This window comes from Perca fluviatilis, chromosome 18 (genome assembly GCF_010015445.1).
Source record: "Perca fluviatilis chromosome 18, GENO_Pfluv_1.0, whole genome shotgun sequence".
Lineage (NCBI taxonomy): Eukaryota > Metazoa > Chordata > Actinopteri > Perciformes > Percidae > Perca > Perca fluviatilis.
In genome coordinates this window covers 6,070,213-6,086,003 of record NC_053129.1, presented here as the reverse complement: position 1 = coordinate 6,086,003, position 15,791 = coordinate 6,070,213, and the positions used below count along the sequence as shown (strand labels likewise).

The following is a 15,791-nucleotide window of genomic DNA, read 5'->3' as shown; positions in this document are numbered from 1 at the left end:
AATTCTCCCATGTCTCACATTACACTACCAACTGGAACAAATCAATCTTACTACCCCTCTCAGATGACGCATGGGATTTTGGAGCTCAGGACACTTCCCTCCACCTTTACACAGGTAACATCAAGTACGTATGGATTCAGATTTCCCCCAAGCTATCAGAACTTTTCACCCTCAACTTCTCAGGAAAATCAAAGACGAATATAAACGCTGGTCTAAACACCCATTCACACTCATTGGAAGAATAGCTGCAGTCAAAATGAAAACCTTACCCCAGATTAATTACCTTTTTTCTATGATCCCCATCACTCCTACAGACAAATGGTTCAAAACTCTCAATTCATTAACAACACAATTTTATTGGAAAAACAAAAAAACGAGAATATCACTCTCAACACTACAAAATAAAAAATCACATGGTGGGCTTGAGGCACCAAACTTCTATCACTACTTCCTGGCAAATCAATTACAGTACATGGTTAAATGGATCAATATACATAAGCACAATTACCAGTTTCTGGAACTGGAACAAAACCAATGTACAAACATCCCAATTGCAGATCTCCCCTTCCTCTCACAATCAATCAAGAAATCCAACTTCTGCCAACGCATTACCATCTATTCAACTCTCACAGCCTGGTGGAAAACAAACCAAATCACAAAATCATCACTAGAATTAAACAAGTTCACCCCACTCTGGCACAATCCAGTGTTCATGTTACAGAACAAACCTTTTTATTTCTCCATATGGGCACAAAAAGGAATCACACACCTTCACCACCTATTTGAGAACAACCATTTCATGTCATTTAACACACTCACAGAGAAATATGTGGATGGGAGAGAACAGTTCCTTCAATATCAACAACTTAGACTTAAAATAAAAGATAAAATCGGAATCACCAATAACACGTTACAACCCTCTCAGCTCACAGAAGAACTTATAAAAATTAATAACTTCAAAAAACTAACCTCCCGGCTATATACAATGATTTCCAACCTAAACACAACAATAACACTCCCAACAACCAAGTGGGAAGCTGATCTGGCCTTCTCTCCCACCCCTAATTACTGGGAACAAATATGTAAGAATACCTTCTCCATGACTGCTAACTCAAACCTGCAGCTTATACAATATAAAGTAATTCATAGGACTCACATCACCCAAAGTAAAATGTTTAAAATGGGCCTAGCAAACACAGGTATCTGTTCACAATGCACCTTAGGTAGCACAGACGATTATCTACACGCCATGTGGCTCTGTCAACCAGTTCATTCATTTTGGATCACAGTCACAGAGACACTGTCCACCACCCTGAGCTACAGAATCCCATCTTCTCCAACACTCTGTCTCCTTGGTGATATCTCCGAAATCCACATCCCGCAAAAATTCAGGATGCCGTTTCTTTCCTTTCTCTAGCTGTCGCTAAGAAAGTAGTCCTCCAAAACTGGAAATCAAAGAATTCTTGCCACATCAATCACTGGACAAATTTAATCTCAGAATACATTTCAATGGAAAAACACAATGCACACAGAAAGAAGCAAATGTCAGCCTTTGAAGATACATGGTCCCCATTTCTAATGTTTCTAAATTCAACAAAATGTTGATATTATGTAATACCCCGCCCTCCCTAGTACTTTTACATTATTTATATCATTTAATTATTCTATTTTCCACTTTTTTTCCCCTTTTTTTCTTGTCTTCTTTTCTTTCTTTCTTTTTTTTCTTTTCATTATTTCTCCCTTACAGTTATCACTTTACTCATACACACATCCACACACTAGCAACACCATCCACACTTATGCATAACATGTTTTTCCAACTCCCTTCAAACACGAAAACCGTGATCACCCAAATATGAATCGTAGATCATTCTACCCAATTATTAACAATACATTCTGATGTTTGTCAACTGTCCTGTCCAGTCCCGTCTTGTCAGTTCTATTATTGTCCTGTCTCACTTCCTTCTGTTGTTCTGTTTGTCACCTTGTCGCGTTTTATGGGTTATGTGTTACACTTCGTATGTGGTGCTTTAAATCCCCCCTGCCCATATATGGATCCAGGGTCTCACTAAAACAGGGTGAATGGTCCCGGTGGGCCAACCGTTAATGCACTGAATGTAATTCTAAATCTGAATGTAACATACTGTGTATATAAAAAAATTTGCTTATATATTCATGTTAGGATTGATCAATATCTAGAACAAATAATCTTGGGCTGAATGGAACCTGGGTCCTTCAATCCAACCAATAGAAGTGATGCATAATCTTGAACTCAAATTAGGCGCACTCTCACATCGCGTGGCATAGTTATATTTATTTATTTATTTCTATAAATTCTCATCATCCAATGTAATACTCAGATCACTTCCAATGTCTTTTTGAGGGCTGACCAGGCTCCATACCCCAGGTTCTGGGAGCTGGTGTTATTGACCATTATAGTGCAGTATTGTGATTTTTTATTTATTGTAATTTTTAAAGTAAATATGTAAAGAGTAACTTAAGAAAAATAATAACAAGAAACATCCAAAGTGTATAATGTATAATTAATGTATCAGGTGTCCTTCTCTTTACTGACAGAGTCAATGTGTTTGTCATCATTGCCGAGGCCTTTCGTACCCTGGGTTGGTAGAGGCAACAATGGGAACCCTCCATACTCGTTGCTCATGGTTCCCCAAGCTGGGTTGGAAGGGCACTGCTGCGAGATGAGCACATGCTGCTGAGCTTGACGTATTTCCCTGGTGTCTCTCTTCCTGTTACAGAGCAGGTAGATTATCTCCATGATGTTGAGGATCACCGAAATGCCTGAAACCACAAGCATGAAGACGACAAAAATTGTTTTCTCGGTGGGACGAGAAATGTAACACTGGGCACCAGTGAAACGGGCACAAGGTGGAGATATTTTACAGTGGAAGTAGGAGACCATGAACACGGTGCCAAAGATGTAGAATTGGCCCACACTGAATCCCACCTCCAGGATGATCTTGACGATCAGCTGGGTCATGTAAGTGCAAAAGAGGATGCCTGTTATCTTTACCTTCCCTCTGTCATCTGTATACCTTGGCTTCCTAAGTACAGTTCCATTTGTGCTGTCCCGCTGCTTCTCCATCATCCTCTTCTCTTTGTGAATGATGTGGACAGCATGGCCTAGGTAGACTAAGGTAGGTGTTGACACAAAGGTGATCTGCAGGACCCAGTAATGAATGTAGGATATTGGGAACATCCAGTTGTAGCAGCCATGTTTACATCCTGGTTCCAAGGTGTCACAATTGAACTCTGACACTTCATCTCCCCAGACTTTGTCTGCAGCAGCACCCAGGACAAAGATCCTAAACAGGAAGAGGACGGTCATCCAGATCTTCCCCACCACAGTAGAGTGAGACTGGACCTTGTCTAGCAGTGAGGACATATAAGACCAGTCACCCATGACTGGAAACAAATGTCTGAAGTAGAGGAGAAACACACAGACATTAAATTTACAGTTGTGGATTGAAAAAGACTTGTACAAAGCTGCCGTCTTGTACAAAGCATTCTACTCTATATTTTATTCATCAAGGAGTCTGCAATTCCATAAAGACAATACCTAATTAAATTCAGAGATAAACTTTAAGTGTCTGCATAAAACAAAAATAATTGAAATGAAAACAACTATAGTCGGTCAGAATCAGAAAGTCAGAAATGAAAAAAAGAAAGGCAAGAAAAACAATGCAACAGGGAGGCTTTAAACTTCTATTATTCATAAACCTGAATGCCTTTCGACCTTTAAGCCTTATCTAGCCATTGTTCTAAGAGCACTAACAATTCTCTAAAGAGCCTACTTTTCAAATAAATAAATAAAGTTTATTTATTGAAAATAAAGAATAAGACCCATTTAGAGAATTGTGTCACCTTGTCAGAGGGCTGACTAGATTTATGACAGCACAGCCTGATACCCACTGCAGGGTTTATTGATAGGTCAAAACATCATATTAGATGAATTTCCACTATGTACTGTAGGAAGTGAAGAAGTAAGCTTTAAGAGCATGATTAGTCACATATATGCTCGGAAATAGCTAATCAGCAGAGCCAAACGGAATCTTCTGATTATTATTATTCTTTTTAATTAATTTTTTTAAGTTTTCAGTGGTGATCCAGAATGAAGCAGTGGAATGTACTGTTTTTTTGCTTAGGGTGGAGATATGAGTTTTGTTTTTATTTTTTAAATATGTTTAAAATCTATGGAAAATTCTGCAGCTGCATATTCCGTATGAGCCTGCTAATCACACATAAGGACGTATCAGACACAAGGATGTACCCCACATCTGCAATAATATTCCCCTTTCTCAGTGGGATGCTGTTTGTAAAAGCCTATATGATTTAGTTCGAGTTTTAAGACACAAAAAATGGAGGAAATCTGCTGCTGTTAAGCTAAAGATTATTAATGGAAAGAGACTGCCAACAAAATATATCCTGCTGTTTGCACTCCTAAAAATGCAAAAAACAGTGAACTAACTATTGAAAGCAAACAAGTAAGTAGCAGCTGCATCTGTTGGACACCCTGTTGTGAATTAAACATTTTGCTTCAGATAACATGACCAATAATATACCTTTGTACAGTTTATTCATAGAGATAAGAGGTGACTTAGGTCAGTAAGGATAGATGGCTCTGATTCTGTTTTGAAGGTATCATTTATGTGTTTATTTTTGTCTTTGCTTAAGTCCAACTTTTAGCAGTTTGATAAATGCAGGCCCATATGTCTAAAGGCTATTGTTTTATAAATACAGTGTAATCTACAGACGTAACACACACTTGTCATAGATTCAAGTTACTATAAATTTGCATCTTAAATATGCTTAGGTGGTAACTCAGAATTGCGACGGATTTGTCCTAATACATACATCCTCTTTTTTCTTAATGTTAAACAGATATATTGTACATATTTGTTTCTTTATTCTTTATTAATGTTTAATATGTTAATGTATGCACCAATCATCAAGGCAAATTCCATGTAAGTGTTACTTACAATAAATCCTTTTCTGATTCCAATTCTGATTAAAGAAACTCCACAATACCTCCTGTGACACAATCACATATTAAAGAACCAGTGAACCAGTTTTGATTTAAGGTTGCAGAAACATAAAATGTACTCACCTGTCAGGCTTCAGATATTAGAATGTCTTTGCTATAAGTCCAGTACAGAAGAGCCAGAGTGCAGGCAACAAAAGATGTGATTCATTGACCAGGATGAAACTTAAAGGCCTATGGGCTTGGTCTGACTGACTTAGGCATGTACACTTAAGTCTGCTGCCCACAGTTTCTCGTTTTTCTCTCTCAAACTCGTGATCATTTTGATGAGTCAGATGAAAAAGATTCCTCATGCTCAGTTTCGGTAAAGGAAGGCTTGATGACCCTTAACACCACATTTTCTATCATTAATTCACACTGTTTGGCCTTAACTCCCACTTTAATTGACACACCTTACACCCAGACTGTATTCATCTGAAAGGGAGGATATGCAATTGCAACATGTTGCCAAGTATTGCTTAGGGCTGTGGTTAAAGCGCATAACACTATGTGGTGAGTAGCAGACTGATGTTAGTTATGAGAAGAGGGTCTTCATTATAGTCTAAATGTTTGTTGTTGCCAAATATACACCACAGTGTAGCTGTATAAACTCTACGTTTAGGGGCCATGAGCTATATCACAGGGTCCAGCAACATATTCTCATGAACAGGTTTGTATAATATTGTACGAAAACGTATGCAGATCAATTTGTATGATATCCTAGGATCAGTGAGCAGCCCCTCCCCAAATGGCATAGCCCTGGTCGGCCTATGACATAAAGCCATCGAACAACTCTTTTTTTCCTCGTCACGTTTGGAAGTCTATTGGTAACGTTAACAGACAGTGAGTGAGTCTAACGGTAGGGTTCCACACAGCGAAACACCTCGCGAATTTCGGCCAGCGAAAGTTTGCCTCGGGGGCGTGGTCGCGAAAACAACACGCAAGACCGTAAAATTTTTTTAAATGTCCAGGGCGGTAAAAATGCACAGCAGCAAACCATCGGTAAAATGTTAGGTCATAAATGCTCTGGTAACCTGGCTATGTAGCCTAGCTGCCTTGCTATGCTTACAATGAAATGCAATGTCCGAACATGCTAGCGGTTGACCTGTCGGCTAGGTGAATCATTTTGAGTGTTTAAACTATCTACAGTGGTCTATTTGGTGGTGTGTTTGCCCTGTTTAAGTTCGTGTGACATATAAACAACAATCCGTGTTGCTACAAGCGTCAATGTTCGCCAACAAAACATGTAATCAAACAAATGCACAAGTAGCCTAGCTAGCTAGCTGCCTGGCTAGGCTACAATGAAATCCAATGTCCGAACATGCTAGCGATTAGCTAGTCAGTTAGCTGAAAAGTTTGAGTGTTTAAACTAACATATACAGTGATCTATTTAGTGGTGTATGTGCCCTAACTAAGTTTGTGTGTCATATAAAACACAATTTGTGTTGATAGAAGTACCAATGTTCGTGTAGAAACATTTTAATCACATCAAAATTTTCATGATACGGCGCTGATAACCTCCGCCATCTTTGTCAGACTTTTTTTGTAATTCCCGCCTCCAAACACAAACACACGGACCTGATTGGTTCTCGAGTGGTCCTCATTTGAATAAAGTTAAACTTTCGTCAACTTTATTTCGCTCCCCTCGGTGATTCGCTCTTATCTCGTTCAATCAGGGCGAATTTCGTCTCCATTCAACCTCAATGAGAGCAAAGCGAAACACCTCGCGAATTTCGGCCAGCAAAAGTTTGCCTCGGGGGCGTGGTCGCGAAAACACGCAAGACCGTAACATTTTTTTAAATGTCCTGGGCTGTCAGAAGACCAATGTTCGTGTAGAAACATTTTAATCACATCAACATTTTCATGATACGCCGCTGATAACCTTTCTGTCATTTTTTTCAATCAGGGCGAATTTCGTCTCCATTCAACCTCAATGAGAGCAAAGCGAAATTTCGCTGTGTGGAACCTACCGTAATGATGGAAAGCCAAAAAAGAAAAGGGAAAGGTGGCGCTGAGAAGGTCAGACTCAAAAGGAAAACAATTATGGAGGATAAGGCAGCGAAATGCTCCAAAATAATGGATATGTTCCGCGCATCAAGTAAAGATACTACAGGTAAAATAAGCTAACTTTGCTAACGACTAATGTCACAGCTAGGCACAGATGGGAATTAGCACTAGCTACCAGCCAGCCAAAAGCTTGTGAAATTTGAAAGTAGCTTGTGGTAAATATGAGACAAATTAATGGTTTAATATTGAATGGCTCTTGAATTTGTCCTTCAATGGTTGGCAGATGTTCCTAGTTTTGAAATGAGTAACTTCCCTTGGCTGCTGCTATGTTAAGTGTATAAGGATTATAACGCTAACACTAGCAGAAGCTAATGCATGTTCGAGCAAGGTGACCGTGAAAATTCACGACATGGCCGTTGTATGTGGAATTCTATCACACAAGCTTACGTCAAAACTCCACGCCATGATGTTGGAGGTACAGACAATATCTTTGAGTAGAATTTTGGTTGATTTGACCATCAGTTAACTTTGATGCGGGCACCTTACTTTACATAGACAATACAATAGCAATATTTCATAGTGATTAACATAAAAATCTAGACTGAAGTAACTCAACAGTAGGAACCTCCGATATGTTTAGTGTTCTAAAAAATTGATGTCAGATATATTTATATATATATATATATATATATATATATATATATATATATATATATATATATATATATATATATATATATATATATATAGCTATAAAAACTGTGCTTTTATTATACAGCTAAACATGACATAATACTTTTAGAACCTTTGATCCAGCTCTTTACTGTGTGATCTTAATGGCAATGCAGCTTGTGTTTGCACCTACAACATCCTCAAATTCCCGTATGTTTGTGTCAAAGAATTGCATTGAACTTATCCAAATGCTGTAACATTCATTATCTTGCTGTATGAAAATATGTTCACATGTCCTGTCCTTGTTCTTTTTACCTCCTACAGTATCAGAACTCCACCCAGTGATGAAACTGGTGAGACAGGGCTAGGAGGAGAAACCACAGTTACAGTCACAGGTGTTGCACATTAAATGTAAAACTGAATAATGAATGTAGCATATGGAGAGATATAGGTAAAGTTGTGCTATAGTAGAAACAAATATGAATTGTGATGTATCATAACATTATTATGGTCAAATATTGTGTTACTCAATGAAGTTACATTTAACTATGTAGTAGTAATTCTGTTGATGCTGAGCTGTTTTTTTATTTTATATCATTTAAAGCAGATGTAGATGAAGATGATTTGTCAAGCACTACATTTATTTTTTTAATGAAAAGGCAGAAGCAGGGCAGACCTCATATTTTTTATGTTTTGTTTGGTTGGTAGGTTTGAGTAAGCAGTTGTGGGACCGAAAACAAAAGAGAGTGTGTTGGTTGACTGGTACGGTACTTTAGGTTGTTGTTCGTCAGTGTTGGGAAAGTTCACTTTCTACATGAACTAGTTCAAAGTTTAGTTCACAAATTTTAAAGTGAACTAGTTCAGTTCATAGTTCATACTTCAAAATTTTGAACTAAGTTCACAGTTCCAAAAATGAACTAGTTCATAGTTCTTTTTTTCCATATGTTGCTGCAAGCTATTATTTTTTCTAAATTATTGCCACAGCACATATTGAACCACAGACTTTATTATTATATCAGTTTTAATGCTGAAACTATGCGTCAGATTTCATCTTCATATCCAATCAGTTCAATGTGCCGTTTCAGGTTTGCTGTGTCTGTGACTGAAGTGCGGATTTTCTTTTTGAAAGCCGGCGGGCAAAGTTTGCACAGAAATGTAAGATTTTTCGCATCCTCACCGGCCTTGTCATAAAACTGGTGGCTGGTGTTGCTAGATTGGGTGTTTTTTCCACTACATATTAAGGGCTGTTTACGGTGTGTTTTAGCCCGGTTTTCGCCTGGAAGGCTCTATAGAAGTCTGGCACCCTGTTGAATGAAGTTAAACTGAGAGAGCGTGCCATTCACAGACACCAGAATGAATGAGTTCACAGTAACGTTCGTTAGGCAATAATACAGTACGTTCAGTTCACGTAGCCCAAACAATGAACGAGTTCATGAACTATCGTTCAGTGAACGCGTTCAGGCACAACACTGTTGTTTGTCCATGTCTTTAATGTTAATCTCTGGGTGATGCCATACCATCTGAGTTCTCAAGTTTGTGGTGTTTGCAAAATACATTACTTTCACTTTGCAAAGCCTGCATATAGCATGATTCCTATCAAGTTCCATCTTCCCTTCGAGGTTATAAAAGCCGAAATATGTCCAAACTCTCGCCTTCAATGAGGATGGAGCAGGTTGAATAATTCTTTCTGTGAGGTTTACCATTGTTTGCGCCGACTAAACTACTTCCGCTGCACTGGTTCGTCTTCTGATTATGACAAGAGTGCCCAGGTGCAGTGTGAATTCAACGTAGCGCCATCTATGGGAATGGCGAGGTAATGTCATTTCAGGACAATAGTGTCAAAACGAGAAAAAAAAAAAAATGAATCCATTTTTGGAATTCTATGAATCAATTTTGATTTGGTAGCGCTTGAATCTCAATTCCAATTCGAATTGATTTTTTTGCACACCCCTACCTGTTTATCTGTATTTTTTAAGGGAGCCATGTTTGTAATTTCATTCATGCTTTACATGTGTAGTGATTAAAACAGGTAAGTGTCCAGAACAAACCAGGACGAAAGGCCAATTACAAAATATGAATTGAGTTTATTCACAAAGTTGGCATAGATTAAAAACACTAATAGGAAAAGTCCAATAGGGCCAGCATGGAACTACACAGTAACAAGGGGAAAGTGCAATGGCATCGACACAATCACTTATATAGCAAATAATGCACAGGAATAATTTAGAGGCTATAGATATGCTTTAGGGCCCAATATACACAATAAAAGAGCAAAAGAACAAATTAACACTACACACTTTAAAACATTAATTCCATGCAAGGAATAACAGAAAACAACACCTCAAACCACACTAACAGGCAATAAGGGGTCTGTAAAGCTATATCTGAGCCTATTACCAGCCTTAGAATTGCACAGCGCCCGTCAGCGATATTGCACTTTACCCTTTAATAATAATAATAATAATAATAATAATAATAATATTTAAAATGAAAGAAAACGAACAAACCCAACTAAGAAAGAAAACCAATTGTACAAATAAATGCCTGTTACTATAAATGAATGTGGGAAAAAACAATGACAGACAATGTTGCACTCGAAAACAGACAAATCAAGACAATATTAGTCCACTTTTCAGCATATTTTAAGACACAATGTATTTCATAAAATCGTCGGACCGTCTGCCGTACCTTTAAGTCATTTACGTTTTATTCAGACCAGCAGCATGTTTTTAATGTCGTTATGACCAATACTAGAAACAAAAACAACACACTGAACATCTCAGTTATATTCTACTATATTTGATAGATTTCAAGGTTCATAACTTACAATCATTATCTCCGTTGGTTTCTTCTCTTTTGGGAGGGTTCGCAACAAGTCATGCAATGTTCGATTAAACCTTTCACATTGCCCATTGCCCTCTGGGTGGTAGGGGGTGGTTCTGCTCTTTTCAACTTCATACAGATGGCAAAGTCTTTTCATGAGGTCCCCTTCAAAACTTTTCCCTTGATCACTGTGAATTCGTTTTGGTACTCCATAAATGTAAAACCACTTTTCTGTCAGCACATGAGCCTTTCTTTATCGCGCACCACCCCCACGAGGAGGCTCCATGCAGTTGTTAGTAGCGTTTCCATCAAATAAAGGAGGACACGGAGGATTTAAAAAAAAAAATACGGACTCTTCAGAGAAGGTAATTATCTTGTAATTTTTTATGTCCTCTTTGTCTCCAAAGCTGAACGTTGCTGTTGTCCTTTCTTGGACACACCTTCTCATTCAATGCGTTTCCTTTATTTTCATGACTATTTACATTGTAGATTCTCACTGAAGGCATCAAAACTATGAATGAACACATGTGGAATTATGTACAAAAAAGTGTGAAATAACTGAAAACATGTTTTATATTCTAGTTTCTTCAAAGTAGCCACCCTTTGCTCGGATTACTGCTTTGCACAACCTCTTGCTTTGCAAGAGGTAGTCACCTGAAATGGTTTTCCAATCGTCTTGAAGGAGTTCCCAGAGATGCTTAGCACTTGTTGGCCCTTTTGCCTTCACTCTGCAGTCCAGCTCACCCCAAACCATCTCGCTTGGGTTCAGGTCCGGTGACTGTGGAGGCCAGGTCATTTGGCGCAGCACTCCATCACTCTCCTTCTTGGTCAAATAGCCCTTACACAGCCTGGAGGTGTGTTTGGGGTCATTTTCCTGTTGAAAAATAAATGATGGTCCAACTAAACGCAAACCGGATGGGATGGCATGTTGCTGCAGGATGCTGTGGTAGCCATGCTGGTTCAGTATGCCTTAAATTTTGAATAAATCCCCAACAGTGTCACCAGCAAAGCACCCCCACACCATCACACCTCCTCCTCCATGCTTCACGGTGGGAACCCGGCATGTAGAATCCATCCGTTCACCTTTTCTGCGTTGCACATGGCGGTTGGAACCAAAGATCTCAAATTTGGACTCATCAGACCAAAGCACAGATTTCCACTGGTCTAATGTCCATTCCTTGTGTTTCTTGGCCCAAACAAATCTCTTCTGCTTGTTGCCTCTCCTTAGCAGTGGTTTCCTAGCAGCTACTTGACCATGAAGGCCTGATTCGCGCAGTCACCTCTTAACAGTTGTTCTAGAGATGTGTCTGCTGCTAGAACTCTGTGTGGCATTCATCTGGTCTCTAATCTGAGCTGCTGTTAACTTGCAATTTCTGAGGCTGGTGACTCGGATGAACTTATCCTCAGCAGCAGAGGTGACTCTTGGTCTTCCTTTCCTGGGGCAGTCCTCTTGATGTTTTTTGCAACTGCACTTGGGGACACATTCAAAGTTTTCACAATTTTCCGGACTGACTGACCTTCATTTGTTAAAGTAATGATGGCCACTCGTTTCTCTTTACTTAGCTGATTGGTTCTTGCCATAATATGAATTCTAACAATTGTCCAATAGGGCTGTTGGCTGTGTATTAACCTGTCTTCTGCACAACACAACTGATGGTCCCAACCCCATTAATAAGGGAAAGAATTCCACTAATTAACCCTGACAAGGCACACCTGTGAAGTGAAAACCATTTCAGGTGACTACCTCATGAAGCTCATTGAGAGAACACCAAGGGTTTGCAGCACTATCAAAAAAGCAAAGGGTGGCTACTTTGAGGAATCTAAAATATAAGACATGTTTTCAGTTATTTCACACTTTTTTGTTAAGTACATAATTCCATATGTGTTCATTCATAGTTTTGATGCCTTCAGTGAGAATCTACAATGTAAATAGTCATGAAAATAAACAAAACACATTGAATGAGAAGGTGTGTCCAAACTTTTGGCCTGTACTGTATATGTACCTGTTTAACGCAGTTTAAACTTCAGCATGTTACTCAGGGGTATGTGACAGTTTTAGAGGAGTAAAGGTTATACATGGAGCAGCAACATTTGGCGTCAGTTATGGTCAGCAGTGGGTGTAATTTCTAAGCATCAGTCCATGTTGGTGATAGTCACGTGCTAAGGGAGTTTGGGCAGGGTTAGTGAGACCTAGGAGGAATCAGATTTTGCAATGTCAGCCTGAATTATAAGAGGGAAGTGAGAGAACCTCAGTCACAGGGACTGACTGAACAAGGCAGTTGTCATAACTGAGGTAGGAACATTTATTACTGTGTGAAGAGTTAATATATCATATTATATATAAAGTATAATATAATTTCATTATTTGATTATATTTCACAGCCTTAAGAAATAGACAATGAGCAAAATGTTGCAAAACCTTGTTTTAAAATGTTATTAACACCTAAGAAATATGTTTTTGTAAGTAATAAGTGTCTCAAGATGGTCTTACTGTGATTTCAGATACAATCAGTACGATAATATTAGCATTGGTGTCAGCCAATCATTCAAAATTCTTTTAGAATAAAAAAAGATATAGTGCCATTATGCCTTATGGAAAGATAAATTTGGGACTGCATATAAAATCTTTCTATCCTATAGTCCTCCTATATATAAAATTGGTGTTGATTATTTGATTTATTAGGTAGTCTGGCTCTTTAGCAACACTTAGAGGAAGTTTCCCTCACCACCCGAGGTTTCTCCTTAAAAGGAAGTTTTTTTTTTAGTCTATCTATCTTGCAAGCTTCTTCTTCTGAGAAAGCTACACTGTATTCAGAGGTACTGCTGCTTTGATTGGTGAGACAAAAAGAAAATCACATTTTATATTCTAAATGAAAGATGCATGCTCCACAAGCCTTACTTTAAAATTCTTTAAAATCACAGTTTAGCAATCAGTTATGCATTGTTCTACCATATGACCCTTGGTATTTATATACATATTACTATGAATGAGAATAGCAATGTAACGCTATAGCAATTATTTAATTTTAAAACTTACATATACCTACCTGTTTATAAATGAAATAGAGTTGGTAAACATGGGCTGGTCACTGTATTGTTGTATATTATTATTACTATATTGTTGTCATTTTTCTTGTAATTCTGCCATGTCTTATCTCAGTGTTTCAATTTTCACCTTGAATTGTGTGTAAAATGTTCCACACAAGTCAAGTTGGCTCACACTAACTTGACTGACATGAATTCTGCTATGTCTTTGGTCAACTGTGTGTTCATCGTCACCTTCTTTGTCTTCTCTCTCATAGGCTATCATCATGGGGGAGTGGTCCTTCTTGTCTGATTTGTTGGACAAGGTGCAGTCACACTCCACTATAGTAGGGAAGGTCTGGATGAGTGTTCTTTTCCTCTTTAGGATCTTTATCCTAGCTGCTGGCGTAGATAAAATATGGGGAGATGAACAAGCAAACATGAACTGTAACACCCACAGCCCTGGCTGCAGGAACGCCTGCTATGATCAATCCTTCCCCATGTCTCACACACGCTTCTGGGTCCTCCAGATCCTTATTGTCTCCACTCCAACAATCATTTATTTGGGCCACGTCCTGCTGGTGATTCGCAGAGAAAACAAGTTAAGGAGACGCCTGGAGCAGAAACTTGGTAAAAATGGGAAAGTTAAATCTCCAAAGTATTCAGATGAACATGGCAAGGTACAGCTCAAGGGCGTCCTGCTGGTCAGCTACCTGATGCAGCTGCTGTTCAAGATCCTGCTTGAAGTGGCATTCAGCGTAGGCCAGTACTACCTCTATGGCTTTATACTTATGCCTAGTAAGATTTCATATAAAGAATACCCCTGTCCATCACCTGTAGACTGCTTTATAAGTCGTCCCACAGAGAAAACCATCTTCATTGTCTTTATGTTGGCAATGACCGTCCTCTCTGTGATCCTCAACATCATGGAGATGTTCCACCTAATGATCTCAAAAATAAAGGAGAATAAAAGGAGAAGCAGTGGCTCAGAGATGTACTGCCTCAACAAACCAAACCACAATTCAACTGAGGGAGTTACATTTTGTTGAAGGACTGTGAACAGAGATATTTAGCTTTAAGTTGGATCCTGATCCTTGCTTCTCAAGGTTATTAGACATAAATATTGAGTTAAGTCACATCCACTTTTTAATTGTCAGACTACTACATGTATATTATGTACCAACAGTAAGACATCATATATTTTACTTTTACTTGAGGCTTTACATAAATCAGGTATGTGGCAAGTACCAGGATGGATTGTATTCAACCATATCTATCAAATTGTACAGAAGCAGTCGACGTGAACATGACATTATCTGATCCAAGAATATTAAATGTGTATGTGTAATTAATTACCAGTAAAATTGTGTTTTTATTTCATCATCTATCTGTTGAGTTTTAATTTTCTCAGTAGCTTTGGTACATTTCTCAGATCACAATTGACACTCTCAAATCTGTTTGTTCAACTTCACATGATATAGTCACTTGTGCACAATGTATCATTGTTTTGGTCAAATAGCAAGTGCTTTTGTACATGGATGCAATTGATCATGTACAATTGTCTACTGTTTTTTACATGATCAATTGATTATGATATGTTGATCAAAATATAATATACTGGATATCTGTTGAATTGTCTTTCTCCCAAAACATCTAGGCATAAATAATAATTGAATATGTCTTTAAATGCAAAATGGTTGAACTCATTGTCATAATCGGTCAAGCAAGTTTTCCATTCAGAAAAAACGCATTTCTTGTTGTAACCTTCTTCATTGTTGACATAGTATTTTTTTTCTTTGTGCTATAAAATAGTTTTGTGTTTTTCTTTCTGAATCCCAATGACACTGTAATTTGTTGAAAACCAAAAATAAAAGAATAAATGTAAATCCTGTCCAATCTCTTGCAATCCTAATTAAATAAACTTTGTACTGTTGAAATGTATGAATTCCATATAGAAAAAGTGCAGCTTTGTGCATTTTCGATCTTTGTCATCAAAAATGTAGCCATAGTGTCCATCAGAAAATACCTAAAGAGTACAATTTTATATACAACACGACTACGTTTTTGACAAAACTAAGCATCTTCTTTGTGAAAAATGACATACTGATGGCACTGACGTGTTCAGTGACATAAAGATTTACTTTTGGAATGGACTAGAGATTTTGAGCAAGTTACAGGCTTTTGCAGATCATGCATCGTGTGGTGCTGTTTGTAATAATTGTTT

The 15,791-nt window shown here is 38.1% G+C and overlaps 2 protein-coding genes across 2 annotated transcripts; one reads left to right on the top strand and one right to left on the bottom strand.

Annotated features, from left to right (window-relative positions):
- Positions 1-336: 336 nt before the first annotated feature.
- LOC120546789 (gap junction Cx32.2 protein-like) lies at positions 337-5,257 on the bottom strand. Its single transcript, XM_039781993.1, has 2 exons — positions 5,129-5,257; positions 337-3,440 (listed from the first exon to the last, which is right to left on the bottom strand). The coding sequence occupies exon 2, from the start codon at positions 3,422-3,424 to the stop codon at positions 2,552-2,554; it is 873 nt and encodes a 290-aa protein (XP_039637927.1). The 5' UTR covers positions 3,425-3,440; positions 5,129-5,257; the 3' UTR covers positions 337-2,551.
- A 7,526-nt stretch (positions 5,258-12,783) lies between these two features.
- LOC120546792 (gap junction Cx32.2 protein-like) lies at positions 12,784-15,458 on the top strand. Its single transcript, XM_039781997.1, has 2 exons — positions 12,784-12,836; positions 13,846-15,458. Exon 2 carries the CDS (start codon positions 13,855-13,857, stop codon positions 14,614-14,616), a length of 762 nt encoding a protein of 253 aa, XP_039637931.1. The 5' UTR covers positions 12,784-12,836; positions 13,846-13,854; the 3' UTR covers positions 14,617-15,458.
- The last annotated feature ends 333 nt before the right edge of the window (positions 15,459-15,791 follow it).

Coding starts and splice junctions, on each gene's coding strand:
- LOC120546792 (XM_039781997.1), top strand. CDS start 13,855: ATGGGGGAGTGGTCCTTCTTGTCTGATTTGTTGGACAAGGTGCAGTCA.
- LOC120546789 (XM_039781993.1), bottom strand. CDS start 3,424: ATGGGTGACTGGTCTTATATGTCCTCACTGCTAGACAAGGTCCAGTCT.